The following is a 25,602-nucleotide window of genomic DNA, read 5'->3' as shown; positions in this document are numbered from 1 at the left end:
TGGATAGGGAGTAGAAAAATAATCTCTTGTTGATTATATCTGCACCTTGGAAAAAGGAGAAATACAAATACTAAGACCATTTACCCTTCAAAAACACCAATATTACAGAAGCACAAAACAAACACCCACAACCAGGAGTTATTCAACACCTCACCTTTCTGCCTTTTCTTGCAATGATACTGTAAAATATCTGCTGACAAATGACATGTCTTCGTGATTAGGACGTTGCCATCGTTTACTAACGAGAGAGAGAAAAAGAGAGACTTCAAACCTGGGTCTTGTTACAACATACAAGTCAAAACCCAAAACAACAAGAAGTACAAAACCACTAGAACATGTATTATTCAACATCTCACCATTCTGCCTTTTCCTGCAAAAATGCTGGAATTTATGTGCTGACAAGGGACATGCCCTGATTAGGAAATTGCCATTTACTAGAGAGAGAGAGAGAGAGAGAGAGAGAGAGAGAGAGAGAGGGAGAGAGAGAGAGAGGGTGAGAGAGGGTGAGAGAGAGAGAGAGAGAGAGAGAGAGAGAGAGAGAGAGAGAGAGAGAGAGAGAGAGAGAGAGAGAGAGAGGGTGAGAGAGAGAGAGAGAGAGAGAGAGAGAGAGAGAGAGGGAGAGGGAGAGAGAGAGAGAGATTTCACACCTGGTCTTATTAGAACATACAATTAAAAACCCAAGGGCCCCATTACAAGACCATATGAAAAGGAACAGAATACTCACAACTGCAAGTGCAGGTAAAGACTCGCCCCTTCTGTGATATTCGAGAATATACTAAAGTAAAAAAAAAAAAAAAAAAAAGCACTTTTAGTAAAACATGATGACTGTAAAATTTACCAAAATAAGATCTCACTTTAACTGAATAGTCTACTCGTTCTTTGATTTCTACGCTGTGAAAAGCACCGCTGACGAATTTCACATAGAGTTTTTGGTTAGGAGTAATGGTTGGAGGTATAATATTATGGGTAAAGTCTGAGCATATGGTTCTGCATTGAGGGGCAGTTTAGGTTTGGTGAAAACCTGATTCATTCCAGATAGGCCATTATGCTGTCCAATTCTCATTTGAATATTTAAGATCAGAAGGCTAGAACAAATAGATGGTGGCATATAATGACAAAACTTATATTAATTATAATATGCAAACAAGACATCTCATGGATACTTTATAGTTGTAAACCACATGATATTTGGTTACATTTTTGTATTATATTTCATCATACTAACCAGCAACCAAATGAATGTCTGGAGGAAATTTGGTACCATAAACTAACAAAAATCATGTATCAGCATTTATTTAGACATGCAAAATTGCATGGGTGGAGTTAAATAATATATTGTTTTTACCTGAGTGGTTGCACAAAATGGTGGTCAGGATGACCAAGGTGAACATGATCAAGAAGATCTTGGACATCTTTTCTCTGATGCTGGTCCATAAACTGCAGCTTCTGTCTGAGTTATAGAGGAGCAGCAGTCCCACTCCTGCTTTTATTTGCTAGATAACAGATCACTTTGTTTCCTCCCTCATAAAGCACACATAAAGCTATTGTATTTACGCAATGGCTTGAGCAAATAGGTTTCGACAGGTCCACGCATACCCTAATCTTCAACAGATGGCTGAGACCTGACATATTTGTTGTGTCCTGACACATGCTGTGAACATAACCACTCAGGAGAGAAGAAATGTGATTGGATTAGATTACATCCTCTCTCAGCAAACCAACCGATCAGGGTTGCAATGTTGTTTATGAAGTTCACCCAAGTTCATATAAGAATATCAGAAAAATCTAAATTTCCTCTGGTTTTGTCCCAGACAGAAATAAGTTATGATGGAAAGGAAATGGACTTTTAATTAAGTTGTATTTTCTGCTTGAGCAAACAAAACACCATAATCTCATGCCTCTTCATGGATTTCAACAAAGATTTCAGATTTGCCCAGATGTGAACATCATGCTGTGGTAGATAAGAATGATCTTTTTAGCCTTGATCAAGAATCTCACATACTTTTGGTTTTAGCCCTCATAGCCAAGGAGCATGCATTTAATCAGCATATACCATCTCCCAAGATGGTACTTTAGATATACCTTTGAGGATCTTAACATATGTGTTGTCCCCTGATCAGCTGAGACAAAGAAGACTTAACCAACTGGTCAATAAAAGAGACGTATGATACCTCCTTTACATTTCTGCCAAGTGACAAACAGGTGGCTGTTGCTTCCTCCAGGTGCACCAATATCTGTCAATATCAGACCATACTAGGGCATAGCTACTCCCAGAGCTGTTGAGACTACATAGTTTCAGATGCCAATTTCACAGGGTCAGAAGGAAAACAAATGCTACAGTAAAATTTCTTTTTATTCAGGATTTTGATAGTCTATTACAATACATTTTACACCTGATTGTCAACTTTATGTGACCTTTTAGGACTCAAAGGACTCATAGGAGACCATATGAAATAAACGGACAGTGCAATATGATCACTCAGCAGTCACCAACAGTACCGATGCCTAGATGCCGTAGCAATTATGTAAAACTTGCATTTCGCCACAGTGTATAGGCTGAAATGCCAAGTTCATATGGTCACAATTAACAATACTCAGGCAAAAGGTCTTCAAGATTTTGATAATCTTTTAAAAAATGAGACATATGGCCAAAGGAAAATAAGCAATTAGGCGAATTCCCACTTGTATTACCACCACAGAACAGAAGATGGCGATAATTATAACAGCAGGACCTTTCACACCCAGCTAAGTTCCACAAGACGTCCAGGCCGTTCTAGAAAGACATGCGGAAGCTCAATGCAGAACTTTTTTTTTTTAATTAAAAAAACCCGCTGTATTTGTTAGTAGGTTTTTCAGTACCCAGGTAACAATTAACAAGTTCAAACTAAGATGAAAGCCTTTCGTATAACCTAGCATAATCACACAGTTGAGGAGTCCTTATTCTCGATGACAAAGCGAAGAAAAGAAGCAAAGAAGCACGCAGCTAAAGAGCAAAGAGGCGTCCCGCGCACCGTGACAGCGATATATGTATATAAACATACCGAAATACTATAAAAATGACCAAATACAGCACGTAGCGATCAGTTTAACATTACTTTATTCTTTTAATTCTGTATTTTTTTAACAGATCTTTCTCTTTAGTGAGTCAAAAACAGCAATACTATATGGTTCAAACAGTTCTTGAATAATTGTATATTCTTGTGTTTAATTAAATGGTTATTGCTAGCTGCTCTAGGCTACATTATATTGCCGTTGCACCATTGGAGAATAATTAGACATCGGAGATTTCAGGCAAGGCAAAAAGCTCTAGCTGGTCTGATATGTTTCTCAATCAAGATTCTCAGTTTTGATATCCCTTTTCCAGTAATATTGTCTCCTTTTTTTTTTTTTATCATATGTTGTTTCTTGTAAGGAATTTTAGGAGAAACATCCGACGAAGTTGATGCTAAAACAAGATTCACCTTTACATGACCCGAGCCATCAAAGATCAAGCTTTGATCAAGTTTTCCTGTGGGTTGTAAAATAAAAGGAACCCACAGAACTATGTGGCAGAAAGAGAAACAAAATTGTATTCCTTACAATGTTCCTTGCAAACACTTTGAAATCCCTTACAAGTAGATGTGACTAAACTACCTTTTCTGGCCTATAACTACCTCTAAAACCATTAGCCCAATTGTGTTCATGTGAAATTGAATATAGAAATGAAAACATCAAATTCAACATCATGATATCTAGATACTGCTCAGAGCTAATAAGTGGATGTGGTGCGTTAACTGCGTGTTAATTAGTTTTTACTAAGTAAATTACTTTTTTGATACCTGAGAAGATTAGAGTGTACGTGATTGACATGACACATTAGTGTGTAAATACGGTTATTTCTGCTGACACAATGTAAACCACCTGCATAGGAATTGCCAGAATTTTCATGAGAATGCAAAAAGCATTGTGTGTGAACACATAATGCATTGTAAAAGAATGCTTTTCCTGCTGTGTGTGTGTGTGTGTGTGTGTGTGGTGGGGGGGGGGGGGGGGGGGGAATAAAGTATTTGCTGATCTATGTCTGATAATGATTGCTTGTCTACAAGTCCCTTGCCCTAGATATTCAACAATAGTGAGAAAACCTATTATTTTACACAAAACTTACCTTTGATTGTAAATGAATCATTCACATATGTGGATACTTTTAGAAGTATAAGTATTAAATATCTGAGAGTGTTACTTATCTAAGTTTCTGTTTTTTTTACCTCCTAATGAGTACATGTAAATATGACAAAGGCTGAGGGCACCAACCACACCTGGTGTTGATCTCAGATCTTCCAGGTGGTAAATGTGTTCTCTGACCACATTTCCCTCTCTGCCAGTGGATGACAGTCTCCATTACACTGCTTTCTCCTGTGGGGAGTGCATCCCTGTACTTCCTTCACATATCCATCCTTCAACCAGGGTCACACCCGAGTCCATTAGAAAGAGTTCACACTGGGCTTTGCCCCATTCCCTCACAACAGCGGGTCTTTTAATAATGTACACACTACCAGTAGCTTCACAGTACCGTCCCATCGCAGAAAAAATTTTGTAACAAAGGGTGTAAGCACCAACCATACCGGTTCTCGATCCCAGGTCTTCCAGGCAGTAAACACAGAAACCCGTAACACACATTCAACTTTCTGAGTGACAGTCTGTACTAGTATACAGTATAGACAATAAGAATAATAAAGACACAGTTAGGCCAAAATCATCTTTTATGAACATGCACCATAGAGTTTAGACCATGTAAATCACAACATTATTTTCCTTCATTTAAGCTATATAAACATATCCTCTGTATTATGACTAAAGCACGCAGATCGCTGCCTATGTGCGTGGGCTGGTACCAGTATGCCGTATCGTAGCTTTATTGTGGGTGTATATCAAGTGTCAGACTAGTCCACCCACGGGTGATAATATTCACCCGTTTGGCGTAGGCTACAGCGGCCCTCCCTCGCATGACGCACTCAGAAAGGACCAAGGAAATCCCCAAGCAGGAGTTACGACACAAGTCTGCCCCTGCAGGACAGCGGGGTTACTTCCTAGCAGAGAGAGGATCCTCACAGACCAACCCAAACGGCACTTCAGCCACGGTTTAAACCTCTCGCATCCACGACAAACAACAAACAGGTAAGCGGTTTATAGGGTTTTATGTTTCACCGGGTCGTCGAGGAAAATAATTCTGAAAAACGTATAAAGGTTATACACGCTGCGACGGAAACCTACCTGTGGGAGCCTTTGTGTTGACACGTTTGACATGAGGAACAATGACTTGAAACCCTACCGCTGTAAAGACGGACCTGTTTGGTGGAGATTAACAGCTGGACTATCGACATGATAGACTCCGTCATGTCCAGGGTAGCTCGCATGTCGTACAGAGTATTCGCTCGCCGAAATGATTTAGGATGGGGTAGCGTGTCACTTCGCCCACTCGTTTATTAAAGTCGATGTGTCTTAGACGGGTTTTAAACCGATCCCAAATCTCGCTGCAGTTGTTTGGACGAACAGCACCGACCCAGAGGCAAATATACGAAGACATCCTTCGCAGTACAGCGAGAGACAGCACGACCATTTGCAAACATGTACGGCACGACAGGAATGCCCGACCTCATACCGCCAGCAGGTTCTCTTCGACCAAGATCGGTAGTCTCGTACAACACCGGGCACGGAGACGGATCCAACGGCGCGGAACCCCCGCGGAGAACGCAGAGAGCGCCCAAACTCGGACAGATCGGGCGCTCCAAAAGAGGTTGGTAGTTTGGACCAATAATGCCTATAAAGTGGCCAGAATACTTTTACCTTTAAATACTCGTAGTCTTCCTCTGTTTAACATATTGATTTTTTAAAAGTTGTTGATTAATGTTGTTCTACAGGGGAAAGCAAGTGAGACGCTAAACAAAAGTGTTATTTATAATGGAGTGTGATCTTTATGTAACCCAAAATACTAACAATGCCAACACTTCCGCCCATAATTATTTACTTGCAATTAAGTCAAAGGGGAAATATTATAGCTATAAATGAGACTGAACAGAATAACTAAAGTTGTTTACATTGGCATGTAAGCGATTTTTCCCACTATCGCGATTTGCCATAAAAGAACAGATTAACGATTTAATCGACCAGAACAAATATCACATTAAAACGAATTGGCGAACAAAAAGTAAAATCTAATGCCACCAAGTGGCGCTGTTGGCACATTTTCTATATAGCAAATAAATAAAAATAAATGCAATTTCGAATAAAAAAATAAATAAATATTCAATTATACCTATTACACACATTAACATATACCATACTCAATAGGCATTGAAAGTAAACTAAAATCTTAAATAGTCCAAATAAACTTCTATAATAATTAACAGCCTACCAGCCATACTAAATAAATAAATGTAAAAAACGCAACCATACTCAACCACAACATACAACCTAAACAAAAATGAATACATGAAGATAGATGTTCCCAACTGCAAATGCAGTGAATCTTTAGCCACGTAAGTTTTCGACAGAATGAGCATTTCACCATTTCTGGTTTAAGGAGAGTATGAGAGCGTGTGACACACACACACACACACATTTGCATACAAGTTTTTGTAAGATGAGGATACGCCTCTCATGTTTTGTCTAACAGGTTTTCCATTTTCTTCTGACAAGGAATGTTTTTTGAAACCATCTACTTAAGCTTGCTTAATATTGGCAAATTAATAAGACAAATTAAAATCTAAGAAAAAAATAATTAAAATGAGATTAGATGCATTTATCATTCACAAAGAATGAATTCAAGTGCTAAATGGCAATTCTGCTCAATTCTGAAGATGGTATAATCAGAATCAGTGTCACTTGATATCATGTACTGATGATCAAATTGTCATGTGGCACGAGTCTATCATGTCGTGCGGCCTACCTGAAGATGACCTTTCCTGTCCTCCCCGTAAACAGTAATCATTGATGATGAAGACTTGGATGACATCATGAACAACAACAGGGGCTTCCCCATCAGTGTCTCACCTGTTGCCTAAAGCGTGACAGACTGTGCCAAAGCTGTGAAGAGGCCAATACCGTTACTCTAGCAAATGAATGATTTCAATACACAAAAACAACTAAACAAGAAATGAATCATTTAAACACACGCATACATTCTTACCTTGGTCTCACCCACAGATTTTTTTTTTCTATTGTAGACTGGTGTGCACGGGTTCTCGCTCGCTCTCTCTCTCTCTCTCTCTCTCTCTCTCTCTCTCTCCATTCCCCTCCTTCTTTGATCTCCATAATCTCACATTGGTACAACTTTACTGTCAACTGCTGATCATTGCTTGTCATCACTTGTAACTTAACTTAAAAAGATCTCATGGCTGTGTATTTGTGGTTACCTCTCTGTGAGACACTGCATTTTGATACTGAAACTAAACGTGATCTCTAAAGCTATAGGGCTATATTTATTTAAAAACTGCACTTTATTAAGGGGACAAAGACCAAACCACGCTCATTTGGTAGGGCTACTCCTGTCTCACAGATATGTTCTATGAAAGTCTGTTAATGTGTAACGTACCACTAGCTTAAGACCTCCTGTTGCCTTGGAAACTGGGTTCTTTTGGCATGTCTTTTTATGCATTCTGCACATTAGAAGCTAAGGTGTATTGGCAGGGAGGGTTTTTAAATGGTCAGCATTCATGGGGAGTTGTTCACCTTTAGTCCAAATAAAGTTATCTGAAATAATGGCTAGTATTCAAAGTGAGCAGTTTGACCAAACTGGTTTTAAAATATCATACAGAAGTTGGTAACTCATCATTGAACTGCATGAAAATTCGTTTTTGTATTTGTAAATTGCATTTTTGAAAATAAACTATGCATGACTATCATTTTCCTTGTTTGGTTTACTTCTTGACTGCCTTGCTTAAGTCTGACTGCACAGCGTCCAGGTGCATTTGGTATCTCTGGATGTTTGCGCCAAAGAATGACCATGTTTCAACCCAAAGCCCTATCGTAATTGTATCACCACTAGAAAATACAATCTTTCACTACTTGTGATGTGTGTACTCCAAAAACAGTGCAGCATTAGATTGATTACATTTTATGTTCATAGAATTCTTCAGTTTCATTTTTATGGTGACTACTGCAAGGTGTTAATTACCAAAACTCTTTTATCTTTCCATTCCTCAGAGTTGCCGTAACCCAGCATGTAAAGGCTACATACTTACAATGAGATCTTGCAGTATAGAAACTGGATCATGTTTTAAGCATTCAGTGCCGTGGCGGCAAATGGGAAAGTTCAGGAGTCCAAGTGACATCTACAACACCAACATTTAAAAGTAGTGAAATCAAATATAATTCAGTAGAAAATGGTTATAATTTTGAAAGGATTTGGGATAAATATAAAAATAATCATTTTTTTATAGTATAAAAATGCACTTGTTGGATATGATGTACAATTAATCATTTACATGTAACACTGATTACATACAATGTGTAGACGTTACAGAACCAACAACTTTATGATGAAATAAGGTAATTTTTATTGTGCATTGAGACACTATGATAAAATACGCATGTGAAAAAAACATTTAAAAAATGCCACACACAGATAGATATATGCATCCTTTTCTTATACACCACTAACTATGGCAAGCAGGACAACACTTGATTATAGATCTCAGCATGTCGTTTTAACTAAAAGCCTGTAAAATTTCTTGCCAAAACTCAGCCTCTCACATTAGTCTTAGAATTTGTGATGTTAATGCTGTTGATTTATTTTTTGAAGGTTCTGAGGAGATGCCGAATGAAATGAGTTTTTCCTTCATTAACTTTTAAGCCAAATGTCAATGCTGCCCATTAAGAATGTCTTTTACCTCTGTTCCTGTTGGCCAGTCTGTGCTTACAGCTTGGGTTATCTAGTGTTTGCAGTTTGGTTTTCCTGAAACTTTCCTTTGTATTTTAGGCAACCACAGCACCTATAGCACCCTCTAGTGGGCTCAAGAGCAACTCATCACCAACAGTTTTTCAAATCAAGTCTGACTTCTGCTAATACTCTGGGTTCAAACATAGGACGCCGGTCTAATACCCCTTGTTTGCAGAATCAAAGCGAACATTCAAACAGGGGAATAATACTTTACCTTCTTTAGCACCTTGTGTCATATATATCAAAACGTAAACTAGTTTTCCAATACGTTTAAGATGAAGTTGCAGTGATGCTGAAAATATCAACACAATATCTGATAAACACCTTCGGACTTTCTTTCTCTATAGATTATATATTTTCCGTCAACCCACTTCTTTCCAATCCAGTCAGTTGGGCCAGTCCACTTTTCCTACTACAGGGATACTTCAGCACACGCAGTTCCAAATCTGTCCAGGGGAGGGCGGTCACACATACTCCTTGGTGCTGCTGCTGGGAGCACGAGTAGGGTTTTTGTGGTACTTGGACACCTGTTTGCGCCGCGGGCAGGAGGCAGCCAACATGGCCCCGCCAAGAACATCCAGAAAAGATCCACCCCATGCAATGAAAATAGCTGCACCAAACTCAAACCTAGGAGAGAAAAAGAGATTAATCAGATTCTGGTTTATTTTGAGATATATAAGCACCTTTCCAGAATGTTCCTCTGAGATTTGTGCATTGACCTACTTGGTGTTGACTGGAGTGAAGGGGTTGTAGAAAGCGCGGATCACGTTGTGGGCGAACCATGAGCATGCGACAACCGCACTAAGGGCTGGGTGATGGTAACAAAGAGAGTGGTTCAGGATCCATGAAAAAGGTCAAAGGTCGATTTTTATGGTAGTGCAGCAGGCTGAGCACACTGGGAATGAACACATGAAACTGCTTCACATCAGGGCTCATCTCTTTAAAGCACTGCGTTCGTCTAATTATGCTTATAATGAAGCTTCTATTACTGACCCTGAAGTGAACCCTTCATGGCTTGGCCCAGGGTGGGAGGGCAGCATTTGGCAGAGGGATCATACTCCTGCCTACACATACTTTCATGACTTCTCAAAGCAATTGCCATGCACATGAATCCACATTTTGTGCACTTTGATGTTAAGTGACCCCTCACTTTGAACAAAGACATGTTAAACAAAAGATTCTGATGCAGGAGACTTTCAAAGACATGCTGTCCTCTCTCTCTCTCTCTCTCTCTCTCTCTCACTCTCACTCTCTCACACACACTCACCTCCCACCAGTAGTATGATCCCACCCATCATGGCTGTGCGGGCCTTGCGCACTTTGTCCTCTGCTCCACAGGTGGTACACTTCATACCAATACTGGCTACGCCCAGCCCGGCGATGGACACGATGATGCCCACTATCATTAGAGCACGAGTAGCCTGCAGCGCACCTGTCACACACACACACACACACACACACACACACACACACACACACACACACACACACACACACACACACAGGCACAGGTTACACAAAATAGTGACCTATTACTTTGTGTTCTCAACATTTTGAACATCCAGATGCAGTGAACGCGGCTGCACCAAACTCAAATCTAGAACTGGAGAAAATAAGCATTATAAGCTGCAATTTAATGGGTTCATTTTTTGGACCCCAATTTCAGCTTCTTTTCCTCCATAGAGCTCTTTGATGATACAGACAGCATGTACAAACGTTACTAAATTCACTAATTCCAAGACTAAACAAATTCTCACTACTTAAATATTTGTACACCATCAACCTTTCCTTAAAATAAACTACCCAGTTTACTCTCACCACTGAGAGCAAAGAACGGCTCCAATTGGGGATGCCCCAATCACAGTCCAGGACATGAGAAAAGCAAAAGGGAAAATGTGTGTGTATGTGTGTTTGCATAAGAGTGAGTGAGAAAGAGAGAGAGAGAGAGAGAGACAGAGAGGGAGAGAGAGAGAGAGAGACAGAGAGGGAGAGAGAGAGAGAGAGACAGAGAGGGAGAGAGGGAGGGAGAGGGAGGGAGAGAGAGAGAGAGGGAGAGAGAGCGAGAGAGAGAGAGAGAGGGAGAGAGAGAGAGAGAGGGAGAGAGAGAGAGGGAGAGGGAGAGAGAGGGAGAGAGAGAGAGGGAGAGGGAGAGGGAGAGAGAGAGAGAGGGAGAGAGAGAGGGAGAGGGAGAGAGAGAGAGAGAGAGAGAGAACCAGTCTGTACCAGCATATCCCTGTAGACTCACAGTAAAAACGAGAAGGGGTGGGGAGGGTGTGCTGAAGTGAAAGAACGACTTCTCCAGCATCATTCATTGAGGCACGATAAAAGCCCTCTCGCCAGGCGCTGAAACTACTCGGGTCTGGAATCCAGGAGAAGCCCCCCCTTCTCCCCTTTCTCTCTTTCCCCATTAGGCTCTAACTCAGCCTGCTGGCAAGTGCAGCCCGAACCAGATCAATCCAGAAGTAAACCGCACACAAATAACTGCGTCAGCACAGCCAACTGAGCCGTATTGCAAGCAAAGGACTGGGAGACAGAAAGTTGGTGTTAATTTCATTTTGTGAACGTCTCCACCAGGGGAAGGCTATGCTCCTCCTTCAGAAAAGTGGGTTGTGGAAGGACTGTGTTCCTATTAGCAAAGTGACAGGCTTCAGTTTCCACGGCTACATACTCCAGTATCTTGGAAGTGTACTGTAAGCAGAGTCCTGCTGCCATGGTGAGAACCCACTAGACATGTATATGAGTAGCAGAGGTGCCCTGCTGGGAGAAATGTGTGTGTGAGTGTGTGAGTGAGTGAGTGTGTGTGTGTGAGTGTGTGTGTGTGTGTGAGTGTGTGTGTGTGTGTGTGAGTGTGTGTGTGTATGCTACGGGTGAAGGGCTGATGTTAGTTAAACAGGAATGTTAACCTATAGATTTTCAGCCTAACAATGAGTGAAAAATCGAATAAAAATAAAATACAAATGTACTGTGAATTACATAGATGAAATAGTCAGATCTGCTTTCTAAAAGTGACTGCAGTGTAAAGTTTTACTCTTTCAACATGAACGCTATGCAATTTGTGATAAGCTTTTTTCAACAGTAAGTTCACAAGTTGCCCAGATAATCTTGTAACGTTAGGATAATAGTGTACATTTCCTCGCCACCATGTTTACAGACACAACAACTCAGAAACAATAAGCTTGCTGTGTAGTAATACAAAGACCTCACAGTCAGAGGTATACGAGCTTGCCACTGGGGAAATGACACGACACATTGCAGCGCATGCATCAGCACTGACCAGATACCAGGGCACTAGTAGGTTAGGGAAAACTCGCCTCCGTCTGCGCGCCTGCATTACAATATACCCACACGCACCTGTGCCGACGCGACGTCACGCCACTAAAACATTGTTAAATGTTTGGTACTAATTAATATTGATCACACACACACACACACACACACACACACACACACACACACACACACACACACACACACACACAAAAGTTTATTCAAAAACGTTTAGTTTAGATACTTACTGTCAAGTTGCAGAATGGAGTCGTAAATCTTGCACTGGAGTTGTCCCGTGCTTTGAAAAGCGCAGGACATCCACAGCCCCTGGTAAGTCGCGACAGCAGTGATAATGCTGTCCCCCACGTAGGCAGACATCTTCCACTGGGGGAGGATGGTGCCCACGATCAGTCCAATGACACCAACCAGAGAGAGGGAAAATCCAAGCAGCTGCACTCCAGAGTTCGCCATGCTGCACGCTGTACGGCGCGTGGACCCAGACGGGGTAAGAGGAGTCACAGGCGAGCTGCACGTCACGCACCTGCCGCGCGGATTTGCCCTATTCGCTTCTAGTAACAAAAATGTTTCAGACCGGCTGAGAATAAGAGAAAAGAAACACACACGTTTGTTTAATTTATCTGTCACGGCAGGGAAAACAGATGAACCTTAGACAACTGTAAGCACCTCTAGGCTGTGAAGGCGCAGTCGTGAAAGTCTAATCTCGGGGGACGGTCTGAAGGCAGGATGCGCGCGTGCCAATGTATCTGGACTGGGCGTCCGGAGAGGTGTTTTGACGTCACGCCCAATAGAAACGATCTGAAGTTCAACGTTTAGGGAGTTTTTAAAGAACACAAAGTTTCCTGTCGTATCCAGATTTCACTGCACGGGCCGTTACTGTTTGTGCTTTCCTTTCCCATGGTCTCGCCGCTAAAATATTACCACATGAAAATGTCAATCTGCGGCTACGCTACACGCTGCCAAGCGCAAGCTGCAAAACAGCTGCTCAGCGTTGCCTGTTCCTTCGTGAACTTTATTTTGCAATTTTTAAAATCCTTTGGAATTTTCTTCAATAAAAATGTCATCATAAATAAATTTAAACCATCTTGATTTGCTAAAATGATTGTGTTATACGACCAAGAAAATCACGCATTGCTATATTATTGCGAGGTTTGTACGATCTCCAGATCACTGTATGGCCATTTATAGGGATATAGAGATGAATAAACTTAATCTGTTATTGTCCAAGACTATTCATAACATCTAGTTGTTGTTGTTATTATTATTATGATTATTGTCATCATCATCATCATCATCATCAACAACAACAATCCTAATAATAACGCATTTATAAAGGACTTTGTAAAAAGGTTTATTAGGTGTTTTACACAGTGATTAAAATAGATTGAATCAGGCCTACAGTATGTAAATAAGTAAAAATAGCACAGCATTACCAAGAGCAAACAGGATGTGCTTTCTGTACCAGTATCTGCCTCACTTCATGCTCGGACATTTTAGGGCTATCCCCCCACAGAAGGCTGGCGTTAGTAATGGTGCCGGAGTACAGTTTTCTCCAGATCCATCAGCACAGCTAGGCTCTTCCATACACAGTTTCAGAAGCTGAGGAAGTGAGCGCATCTTGGGTGAGGGAGCCACAAAGCTCTGCTGCTCTGGAAGAGTGGAGCCTGTTTGGTCTGTTGTGACATTTCTCCATCACCTCCAAAAAACAGCAACAGAAACAACAGTTCAGGTAAGTAATGCTTCCTAGAACAAGTTACCCACAATCTGTCTATGAGGAAGATTGAAAGCCACCCCCACTGGACAAACTGTAGACAGACCAGGCTGAGATGGGTTAACTAAAGCTGTAGTAGTTTGGTACTAAAGAAACTATAGTTAGCACCGTACAGGCATTGGAGTTTTGAGCTGGTTGGTTGTATTAAGGTACGGCCGGTTGTATTAAGATATTAAGATATTAAGATGTATTAAGATGGTTGATGAAGATGATCCTATTGTTACTTATGTTAGGGTTAACATTTCATCTAAATATTTTCTGTCAGCTGAGTCTGTACGTGATCCAAGTCTTGGGTGGCTTTGTCAAACCACAACACTCCCAACCCTTAGCTGGGGGTGCTTAGGAGAGGACATTACTCATGGGTTGCATGTCCCATCTGCTGTGACAACTACAAATCAACACCAGAAAATGCTGATAAGGACCATGATGGATGCACCCAATTTGTGACCTGTGAACCAGTCAGGCATGTTCTAATCACGACTGGCTACAGTGGCCAGGGCATGCGCCACGCGCCACGCCTGAGCACCCCGTTGACTGTCCTGGCGAGCGAACGGCTCCTGGAACACTGTGACCTATTGTGTGCTGCATGGAGCTGGCGCCACCGAGACCGCAAGCTCGCCCAGGGGAACGGGGGGGTTGGAAGCCCCGGGGGAGGGAGGTCTGCATGGGATGGGGGGGGGGATACTCTCACAGGCCAGGAGAGGAAGCAATAACTGCAATAAGAGAGGAAATGATTTCTACTTCCACTTCACTGTCACGCCATAATAGTGAGTGTTGTTGTGTGTTGGGATTTATGAGTTTTGTCCAGGGTGTGAAAGGTGCGGCGGATTTCTGTTACAGATATGAAACAAAGAATGGGCACGTTCCCCCAACCAGTCACTGAGGGCCACAGTGCTCAGGGACATCTGCTCCAGCTGTGATATCACCAGTACCAAGATTCAAAGAAAACAGGTGCTATGGCATCACGATTTGATCAAACACCCACAGATTCCTGGGAAAGTTAAAGGGCCGTGTTTGAGCACTGTTCATTTTCTTTTATATGCTTTGTTTGTCTTTACAGAAGTGAAACTTCCTGGGATCAAATGGGCAGAACATTCCCGTTCTGGAAGAGTCACACTATCCTTTGAATCTCATTGTGAGAAAAAGAGCAAAGATGGGACCGCAGAAAAGAGGAGGGAGATACAAGAATTCCTCATCCCAGGAGCATCTTGCTTAGAGCACGTGATGCCGTCGTTGCCCTGGTTATGTGATTTATCTGCCCCCTCACTGGCCAGCTCCCAAACCATAGGCCAAATAACCTCAACACACAAAAGAACTAAAGCATTCTCCCCCCTCTCCATGACCGTATGTGCACATTCATCTTGTGACTTTACCACCGCGCAGTGCAGAATAAGTTAACGGGAACCCCTAAATCTCCCCAAATAAGGGTGGAGTCATCCCTCACTGCTCTGCCCCTGGCTGGCTCCAGCACCCAGTGAGGTAAGCAGACAGTGTGAAAAGAGGCTGATTAAACTGCCATAAGCCTGCTTAGAAGGCTGGACCGTGTGCAATAAAACGCACTGGAAACTCTGGATTCTCCTTCCACAACAGCAGTGCTGGTACTAACACGGACCATGTTGCTCTCTCTCATCTCACACAGCCTGTTTTCTTGGCCACAAAACTTCTACAGGCAGGTCCAGACATGGGAGGGAACCAAAGGATAAGGTTTCAGTGGAGACACTTCATAGAGGAACGTGACAGCGACAGTATTAAACGAATAGGTCATCTGCTTTTCTAGGCCATGATATAAAATTCAGGTGTATAAATTAGCATTGATGCATAGATGTAGCATCAATATAAATCTTAAATTAACATTATGTACATAATAAATAATTTACTTATATAAAGATGCTTTCCTCTGATTGTAATGACTTAATGGCTGAATTAACTGTTATGATGTTGACATGGTCTTTCTCTGTTGTTCTGTGAACAACTACAATGCATCACTGTAGTGACATACACTTGTGCACACTACACTTGTGCAACACTTACACCAGCATTATAATGAGAGTAGTGTGCAGTAACAGAAAAGAATTGGGTAGTGAGTTTAACTGCAGATTACCTGTTTCTAACAGAGTGGGTGGAGAGTGTAATCTAAACTCCAATAATACTGTCTAATCAAGTGAAATCATTCAATAAATAGAAAAGAAATAGGAGTCATGTAAAGAGAGGAATAGCATACAGAATCTAAAAACTGCCTGATAATTTTTTTATGACCATTTTCCCAACAAATGAAAGGTAAATAGGCCTACACTCTGTCGCCCTCTTCCTGCTGCTGTAGGAACTACAAGCTGAAAATATCAAACGTAAAACAAACAAACAAATGAGCAAACAAAAAATAGGTGTCCGTACAAAGTCCTCAGGCCTTGGGCCACAGCTATGGAGCATTCATGTGTGAGCTTCCTTAAGGTGAAGGAAAGCTCTGAAGTGCTGCAGGTCCGGGGGCTGTGTGTGTGCGTGTGTGTGTGAGTGTGTGAGTGTGTGTGTGTGTCTGTGTGTGTGTGTGTGTGTGTGTGTGTGAGAGAGTGTGTGTGTGTGTGTGTGTGTGTGTGTGTGTGTGTGTGTGTGTGTGTGTGTGTGCGTGTGTGCGTGTGTGTGTGAGTGTGAGTGTGTGTGTGATTTGCTCAGGGAAAAGGGTTGTCTGGTGTGTGGTTAAAACTGGCATCCAGGAACATGGCCAATGTGCCCAGGCTGGTGATGATGATGAAAAGCCAGAGGAAGAGGCGGTCCATCACCATAGCGATGTACTGCCAGTCATCTGTCATCTGCAGGCACACACACAACATGTGATCTTGACATTTTATGTAAAATTATAAACAAATTGTAAATCAGTCTGCATAGCCCATGGCTTTTCAAGGAGAAAGAAAAGTTGAATTGTGTGTGTATGTGTGTGTGAGTGTGTGTGTGTGTGTGTGTGTGTGTGTGTGTGTGTGTGTGTGTTCTCACAGTATCATCCACATCTTGCTTTTTCAGTTGCTCTGCCATGTAGGTGACAGCAGTGATGGCAGATTTGAGATCAGGAGGCAAGATTAGACAGTAGCTGTCAGTGTCAAAAAACCTCTGGAGCTTCACTGTGTTATTGGTATGACTGTAAAACACACACACACACACACATGTGGTATCAACACACAACCCAACACACTTTAGTTGCTGGTATACATGTGTTCTGTATCCAAAATATTTACATACTCTTTTCAAACATATTTCACAATGTTTTTTTTGTGAAATTTATGTCATTACACTGTTTTAATACTTGTGATTGTACAGAACCATTTAAACCCCAACACTGAATACTCCATAGAGTTCTATGCCCTGTGAAAACCTTTCTTTAGAGTAAAGAGATACAAACCTGACTCCTGGTGCTAATTATTCAAATGCTATAAATATCCTATTAGTGACCATCAGTCAGCAGTTTCACAGTTTGATTACTATATTTAGAGGCTGACACATATAAATATGCATTTAACATCGCCAACAAAATAAACCCCACCATTTTTGAGCAACACATTTTGTTTTAGAAAGACATTGAAAAATTACCACACATCATATCTATGGGTTTGGTCCATTCATAGACAATATAGTAGAAGACACAGAGACATAAAAGTGTGCATGCAAAAAAGGGCTATAGACAAAGAACAGACACTGAGCCATAACACATAAACGAGCATACATACGTGCACATGCAAACTCGTGAAGGTAAATATGACTGCACTGGCATGTCTCATATGTCTCCACTCCTCAACCCTCGTCAACCCTCCCCATCTCCCCATTGTCAGAATGCCAGTGTATCGCTCCTGGTGCTGGACTATATAATCACATTCAGCACCAAACCCCGAAGCTCTATTGTGCTGTTTAGGTTCTGATGAATATTTTTGTGCTCACAGTAGTTGAGATCAGTGCTTTTGTGCTGCTTTTCTGCAGTGGTTCTCTTGCCCACTTCAGAGGACTCTGTGTTTGCGTGTTTCATAGCTCTGCCAGATCCAATCCAGCTCAGAAAGCCCTTTAAGACGCTAATGTGTTTAATTAGGTGGGTTAGAAGGGGGCAATCCTGAAATGTGTGGACTGCCCAGGGTTGGGAAAGCTAGTACTATAGTGTATGAACAGGGTTGGGAAGTGTGCTATAGTGTATGTGTGCTTGCACAGGTCTCTTGTACATATTATGCATTCTCCAGAAGACATTTTTGCCAACATGGTTTATATACCAACCACCATGCATCTGGAACACTACACACACACATACATACAGTGATTCACACCTTTGTGTGCACAACCACACCCACACACCCACACCCACACCCACCCACACACACACACACGCACACACACAAACACGTGCTTGACCACACAGCCTTAACACTTTTACACGCAAATGTACACATCCACACATATATACAGACATGTGCTAGCATGGGCCACCACACACACATACCCCCACACACTTCTCACAGATGTACACATGCGTGCTTCACATTCAAAGTAAAACATTCACACAACTTGTGTGCAACAAGTTCCTTCTACAGTTTGTAGCCACACTCCACACATGTAAATTTACACATTTAACATCTCCACACATGTAATAACAACCAAAAACATTTCACTCCTATGCTTTCCAGCCCAGAAAGCCCAACCAAGGTGTTTCATGTCATTCTTTAACTAAACTGTAGGCTCACCATCAAGATTTAGAGCAGTTGTAAACTCGTTTTGAAAATGAAGAGAAAGAGAGTGCCAGAGCAACGATTCATATGTTATTCCATCACAGCAAGTGAGAGAGAGAGAGAGAGAGAGAGAGAGAGAGAGGGGGGGGGGAGAGAGAGAGAGAGAGAGAGAGGGGGGGGGAGAGAGGGGGGGAGAGAGGGAGAGAGAGAGAGAGAGAGAGGGGGGGGGAGAGAGAGAGAGAGAGAGAGAGGGGGGGGGAGAGAGAGAGAGCGAGGGGGGGGAGAGAGAGAGAGGGGGGAGAGAGAGAGAGAGAGAGAGAGAGAGAAAGAGAGAGAGAGAGAGAGAGAGAGAGAGAGAGAGAGAATGACTGCTACAAAGACAAGCACTGGGACACCATAGCTTCAGGTATTACTTCCTCAGCAGTGCTCAAGGATGCACTTCCCATCAGCCCTTCCGTCGATCCCTCCCTCCGAGCCCGCGATGCCTTCCTCTGTGTCCGGGGTCAGGGGGAGGGATTACCCTTTAATGCCCAAACTAAACAGGGGCTTAGGACTCTGGCGACAGTGGCAGGCCACTGGGCTTAGATAGGCGCTGGTCAAATGCCCCAGGAAGGAGAAGAGAAATGGACACCAGCACAGTTCCATGGAACCGTACGTCCCCAGGGACATCTTCTCACAAACACCATGCACGGTGGACCAGGACCCTGTACTGGGTGGACACAGTGTACCGTGGATAATGTTCAGAGTTTGGTGCATTGGTGCTTACAAGCCAAAGCCAAAGCTGGACTATATCAATTCATGCTGTCATGGCACTCATTCTTCCTGAAACTCAACTCAGTTTCTTTATTATAGATTGACAACTGATGTACCAGCGTTAGGACAAAAATCCATGCATCGGTATATTTCATTAGAATGTTAATCGGTGTTGACTGATTACAATGAAAACAATATAAAAAGATATTAGATGTTACGATGTTAGGATTCTTTAGCTTTGTTAGGATTCTTTCCAGTGTCTTACCTTCCCTTCCACGGCAGGACCAGCTCAGGGTTGATCTTCCGGACAAAGTATTCTCCTCCAGGTCTGCCGCTGTGGGGGCTGAGTTGGGGTTGCTCGTCAGCCTCCTGCTCCTCAGCGAGCACTTCTGGGCGTGGTCTGTCCATGCCAAGATAAGGAGGCAGCAAATTGATGAACACCTGAGAGATTCAAGGAGATGTCAGTCATTTGTGACATTTTACCAGACTACAGTAACCTATAGAATATAGCTGGAGAACAGTCTCGTGATAAAAGCAAATTTGGACAGCAGTTTTTTAGTGAGATGCTTGAGAGCGAGGCTCTGTGCTCTGACCGTACGCATCCACTCGGGCATGTAGTGACTGCTGGATGTTCTGTGGTGCAGGTTCAAAACCACCACACTTAGGATAACCGAGAACGTCACCAGGATCATGGTGAACATCACATAGTTGACAATAATGGGGATCCCCAGAGACGTCTCCGGGACTTTGTCTGCTAGCAGTAGCATGAAGACAGTGAGAGTGATGAGGACAGAGATGGACAGAGTCATTTTCTCTCCTAAAGGGAAGAAGGTCAAAAGAAGAATAAGAAGATCAGAAATCTACACATGGACAACTACAAATGTGAGGTAATAAATGACTGAATGTTTTGTGAAATCCTTTTACAAGCAACATTGTGAGCTGTTTTTAGCATGTTGCTAAAAGTCAACCAAAGAATGAATAGAATGTGGACTGGAATAGCCCAGTCTCTCAAAACTATTAAAAGACACGTGCATAACGGTCAGCTTTCCGACTCCACTGCAGAGCCAGTTAACTTGATCAACTTTAGGTGTGAAGTCTTAACTATGCGATGCTAACCCACCTGCCCCTGGGGGCAGATAGAAGACAAATATGGCCAGCACACTAGTGAGGATGCAGGGCACAATGATGTTGATGATGTAGAAGAGTGGTTTCCTCTCGATAATCAGGTAGAAAGTGATATCCTCGTAAAGGTCTTCCTGGACATTCTTTCTGGACGGTTTGTGGCAGATCTGCCACTCGCCATTCTCTGAGGGGAGAGAAGAGACCTGGGCCAGTGCTGACTGCACAACTCCTGTGTTAGCGTTGGCAGTGTTGGTCATTTATGTTGAGTGTAGAATGTTATATGATTTATCTAACACAGTAAATTAAATGGTTTCCAAGGTTTTAAGTATGTGCCATGTCCTTTAAATTTATTTATAAAATATATAAGGAAAAAAGATCACAGTCAGTACTAAAAAATCTAATAATGGCTGAAGATGTCTGACCAGTAAAAGCGTTTTTGTCGATAACTATTTCATGAAGTTCATTTCCGGCATCGTCCAGGCCGTACTGTAAGTCCACCTCGGAGGCGTCGTATGTGTATGAGCGAAACACCATTGTGCAGTTCTGCCAGTCAAAGGGGAAGTAGGCCACCTAGAAAATCAGAGTTCAAAGCTATTGTTGGTAATGGTTTGCCTGGAAATAATACAATAAATCTTATCACCATGATATAATGATTGCCAGAACATTAGATCCACGAACAACACTGGCAGTAAACAGTTTAAGGGATGATTTGAATTTCTGACAGTGTTACTGTAGCAGGCCGTACCTCAATGGAGCAGGAACTGCGATACAGAGCTGGAGGTAGCCAGGAGACAGAGCCATCGCTGTTAACCAGCACATTCACATATAGAGCCACGTCGAACTGCCCGTCGTTACTGCAAAATGGTCAGTAACCTCTCAAGTTACGCTGCTCTTCTCGTTTTCTCATCTAACACTTTCATCTTCTCGACTGAAGAGTTGTGACACTTAGAGTTATGCTTAAATGGAAACGCTATTATTCCCCTGAGCTCTCCAGGAGCTGAATAGCTCAGTTCACTGGAGTTCCTGCTACACATTAATACGAAGCCAGGACGGGTGGCAAGTCATATTTATAGTAGCGTGTTTGGGGTCTGCCACTGGTTACAACTTGAGCTTATACTCTTAATATGAAAGTGGCAGACCGATGCATTGCGGTGGCTACTTACTTGTTGATTAGGTATATGTCTGGACGCCAAACTTTGGCGGGGGGGACTCGGATAACATCTATATTCTCATAGTCTTTTGGGTTCCAGGACAACCTGTAGTCAGACCATGCCTGTAGTGGTGGGAGAAAGGTAAGAACCAGAGGAGCAAATGTGGAGAAAACACGATGGAGCTGAAACAACAGGGTGAGTCTGGGGTGTGTGTGTTAGCCTTCAGAAACCTGAGATGCAACGTAACACTCTTCTTCTGCACCCACACTCACCGGTCAATTTCTAGGTCCCCTTTTCTTACAGTTCTACAGACCGGAGCAGATCTGTGCTCTCACACAATTTGTCAGCCGTTTACCACTATTTCTGCAGTTTCTGACCACACGACCACGGCTGAGGAGATATTATTTGGATGTCAGACAGTGCTACAGCACTACTGCCAATAAAAAATGAGCTGCTAGTGGCACCAGTGACACCGGTGTCCCTGGAGTTCTTACATGCCTCAGTGCCGCTACTGGATAAGGACTGCCAACCAACCTGCTAACCAACAGATGTCCAGCCAACAGAAAGTGACCACCGATGCAGAGGTGAAGAAGGGCCAGAACAAGCTGTGAATCAGTTGGTCCGAACCTGCTGACGGTGCACTTAGAATGTGTGTCTCTTATTACTGAATATTTCTAATGACATAGTGTCACATTCATATGAGATAAGGGCAAACTAATGACTAAGAGCACACTAAAGTCTCATCTTGCGCTTGGAAGCGAGAGGCACATGACAAAGGCTCGGTGTACAGCAGAGGTGGAATTACCGGCACTTATGGAAAGTGTGACAAGTGAATTAAAGGCACAGGAGGGAACAGGGTGAATGAGCAGAGGAAAGCAACGGGAGCATGTGTCTCACCATGTTCATGAACACGTTGGTCGTCATCTCCTCATTCTTCTCATTCTGCAGGAGAGGCCACATGCTGATATTAGCAAACCGTTAAATCTCTGCTGTGTGTGTGTGTGTGTATGCTGTGGTGGAACATTCAGTCCTGTCAGATCAAAGCTAATGGCCTGTGCAACGGTGACAGTTCAGTCAAGCTCTGAGTTGCAGCCGTGGTAAATGATGGGGGGAAAACTAGTGACTGCACTGCGGCGTTGTAGAAAGCCCAAGAGGGGGCGCCATGCAGACAGATGGGCTCCTAATGCCTGCTGTTAATGTCACTGAGTCTAGACCCTCAGAGGAAGGATATGTGTAAATGTGTGCACGATCGAAACCACAATATATGACTGAAGGGGATCTGTAAATGATTAATGCGCAATGTGTGTGTGTGTGTGTGTGTGTGTGTGTGTGTGTGTGTGTGTGTGAACCTCACCAGACCGATGAGCTGCACTAGGGTCATCCCGACTCTGACTATCACTGTCTCGTTCCAGGTTCGAGCAGGCCGCACCTTCAGATTGTAATTGTCAAACAGGTCCTGTAGAAGTCTCCGCTCTGCCTCAGAGCCTCCTGCATTCAGTATATGACTATTACTGAGTGCCATAAAAGAGGGATTTTGGAATACTTTGTTTTAGGTTTAGTACTGATAAATCCTTTGGAATCATTTTCACTAGTCGGTCATTAGTGGATGTAGGACAAATGTTGCCACGATTAGACCTTTGGGGGTTGGACGACCGAAGATATTTGTGGTTGTGTCGTACTGTATGTCATCTTTATATGACGTGAGTTTGGCATGTGAATTTATATTTGTATGTGGAACAGAATGACTAACAACAAGCCAAAGAATCTAGAAAAATTGGACTGTCAAATATTTTCACATCCCATCATATCATACGTCATCATTTTAATTCATATTCCTTATTCTTATGAACATACTGCAACTAATCCGTGTCACGAAATTATCGTAACATACCTTTGAAATAAAGTGCAACAGAAAGACACGTGACCTTTTCAGTAAACACACACACACACACACACACACACACACACACACACACACACCAATCTGCCTTACCTGTAAGAGCAGGCACACTGCAGCACCACAGAACCCAAAGCAGAGCTTTCATCCTCTGCTCCATGCTCACCCCCGGCTCCACCCACACACGGAGCCCTTCTCCAGGTGCAAGAACACAGAGCGTCACACACTCTCGTACACGCACACACACATTCACAAGTCCTCTCTCCTCGTTCTTCTCCTCATGCAATTGGATGGAAAAGTTCCTCTGGGCTAGAACAGCAACATCCACCGCCGCCTTGGCACGATCACGCCAGCCCCTCTGTCCTCTCCTGCGCGTCTCCGTGCAAGTGTGTGCGGCAGCCTGTGGAACGGCCTCGCGTGATTGGCTGAGGATGGGGAATTACAGGAGGGAGGGAATGGTCACTTACACTTTGAGGCAGCTGTAACAAAGGCACCTGTTGATGATGATTGTGTGTGTGTGTGTGTGTGTGTGTGTGTGTGTGTGTGTGTGTGAGTGTGTGTGTGTGTGTGTGTGTGTGTGTGTGTGTGTGTGTGTGTGTGTGTGTGTGTGTGGAGTGAATGAGAGAGGGAATATATGACAATGGGGATATTTTGGCGGTGACAACAAAGTAAAGAGGAGAGCATGAACATTCTCCCCCAGGGGGGAGACACACACACACACACTCACACACACACACACACACACACACACACACACACTCACACACACACACACACACTCATACACTCATACACACACACAAACACACTCACACACTCACACACACTCACACACACTCACACACACACACACACACACACACACTCACACACTCACACACACACACACACACACACACACACACACACACACACACACTCACACTCACACACACTCACACACACACACACTCACACACACACACACACACACACACTCACACACTCACACACACTCACACACACACACACTCACACACACACACACACACACACACTCACACACTCACACACTCACACACACTCACACACACTCACACACACACACACACACACACACACACACTCACACACTCACACACTCACACACACTCACACACACTCACACACACACACACACACACACACACACACTCACACACTCACACACACACACACACACACACACACACACACACTCACACTCACACACACACACACTCACACACACACACACACACACACACACACTCACACACACACACACTCACACACACACACACACACACACACACTCACACACTCACACACACACAGACACAAACAGATACAAAACACGGGGTGTAGGCGCCTGACACGTCTTTCAGACGCAACCTTTCAACATGCCACATTCTCTTTCATTCTCCTGCCTACATTCCGTCTCTCTGTGTCACGCTCTGCCTGTCTAACTGAGCTCCCTCCACCCCTCTCTGTTGTGGTCAGCTTGTTCTTTGTGTCCTCCAGTGGTATGGCAGGCATTCACTGGAGATACCCAGTCACACCAGTAGAAAGCATTAGACACACACAGACATGGAGACAAACACCCTCTGGAAACCATTCCTTGTAACTGGAACTCAAAAGCCTTTAGCAGGTGAGGAATGTAATGCTTCGCGTCACTGATTATTGATTATTGAATGATTATTTAAATATTTTCACCCCTTCGATAAAAGATGGAAAATGGTATTAAGAATGCCATCTACCATCTCTGCCCACGGTCTCCATGACCTGTGCGCTATGCCCACACTCCATGGGAGGCGGCCAGTCCGTGTGAACACAGTCCCGCCACGGGTACCGCCACTCAGCCTCCGCACTGCAGCGACACACTGGAGGCTCCGAACAGACCTTCTCCTCCTGAGTTCCACACACTGAGGCAGCTGTGTGTGTCTAGTCAGAGCTGGACATGAAAGCGCAAGGCGGAGTCGTGTAGGAAGAGAGAGGAGTGAGAGAGGCAGCGT

General features: G+C 43.2%; 3 protein-coding genes and 2 long non-coding RNA genes across 6 annotated transcripts in view; 2 read left to right on the top strand and 3 right to left on the bottom strand.

Annotated features, from left to right (window-relative positions):
• Nucleotides 1-788, bottom strand: part of LOC113589322 — a 1,079-nt gene extending 291 nt beyond the window's left edge. The window contains exons 1-4 of one of the 2 annotated variants that reach the window (XR_004775316.1): nt 725-788; nt 357-434; nt 155-238; nt 1-45 (exon numbers count right to left, since the gene is read on the bottom strand). The exon at nt 1-45 is cut by the window's left edge and continues 291 nt beyond it. This is a non-coding gene — a long non-coding RNA (uncharacterized LOC113589322). The remainder of the gene's footprint in view (nt 46-154; nt 239-356; nt 435-724) is intronic. The other variant, XR_004775317.1, reaches the window with a different exon arrangement.
• Nucleotides 789-4,266: 3,478 nt separating this feature from the next.
• On the top strand, nt 4,267-7,151 carry si:dkey-112a7.4. The gene is made up of 4 exons (XM_035519984.1): nt 4,267-4,298; nt 4,837-5,154; nt 5,517-5,773; nt 6,961-7,151. The coding sequence occupies exons 1-4, from the start codon at nt 4,267-4,269 to the stop codon at nt 7,038-7,040; spliced, it is 687 nt and encodes a 228-aa protein (XP_035375877.1). The 3' UTR covers nt 7,041-7,151.
• Nucleotides 7,152-8,510: 1,359 nt separating this feature from the next.
• On the bottom strand, nt 8,511-12,988 carry cldn7a (claudin 7a). The gene is made up of 4 exons (XM_027028920.2): nt 12,433-12,988; nt 10,185-10,349; nt 9,641-9,725; nt 8,511-9,544 (listed from the first exon to the last, which is right to left on the bottom strand). The coding sequence occupies exons 1-4, from the start codon at nt 12,653-12,655 to the stop codon at nt 9,382-9,384; spliced, it is 636 nt and encodes a 211-aa protein (XP_026884721.1). The 5' UTR covers nt 12,656-12,988; the 3' UTR covers nt 8,511-9,381.
• A 543-nt stretch (nt 12,989-13,531) lies between these two features.
• On the top strand, nt 13,532-15,824 carry LOC113589327. The gene is made up of 3 exons (XR_003411963.2): nt 13,532-13,931; nt 14,814-14,924; nt 15,034-15,824. It is a non-coding gene; the product is annotated as an uncharacterized LOC113589327 (long non-coding RNA).
• Nucleotides 15,825-16,601: 777 nt separating this feature from the next.
• On the bottom strand, nt 16,602-23,904 carry chrnb1l (cholinergic receptor, nicotinic, beta 1 (muscle) like). The gene is made up of 12 exons (XM_035520065.1): nt 23,687-23,904; nt 23,048-23,181; nt 22,591-22,635; nt 21,706-21,815; nt 21,288-21,396; nt 20,965-21,112; nt 20,541-20,726; nt 20,014-20,237; nt 19,686-19,861; nt 18,257-18,268; nt 16,959-17,100; nt 16,602-16,777 (listed from the first exon to the last, which is right to left on the bottom strand). The coding sequence occupies exons 1-12, from the start codon at nt 23,748-23,750 to the stop codon at nt 16,637-16,639; spliced, it is 1,491 nt and encodes a 496-aa protein (XP_035375958.1). The 5' UTR covers nt 23,751-23,904; the 3' UTR covers nt 16,602-16,636.
• Nucleotides 23,905-25,602: the final 1,698 nt, after the last annotated feature.

Source organism: Electrophorus electricus, chromosome 19, assembly GCF_013358815.1.
Source record: "Electrophorus electricus isolate fEleEle1 chromosome 19, fEleEle1.pri, whole genome shotgun sequence".
Classification (NCBI taxonomy): Eukaryota; Metazoa; Chordata; class Actinopteri; order Gymnotiformes; family Gymnotidae; genus Electrophorus; species Electrophorus electricus.
Note: the sequence above shows the minus strand (reverse complement) of the source record. Positions and strands in the feature narration are given on the sequence as shown.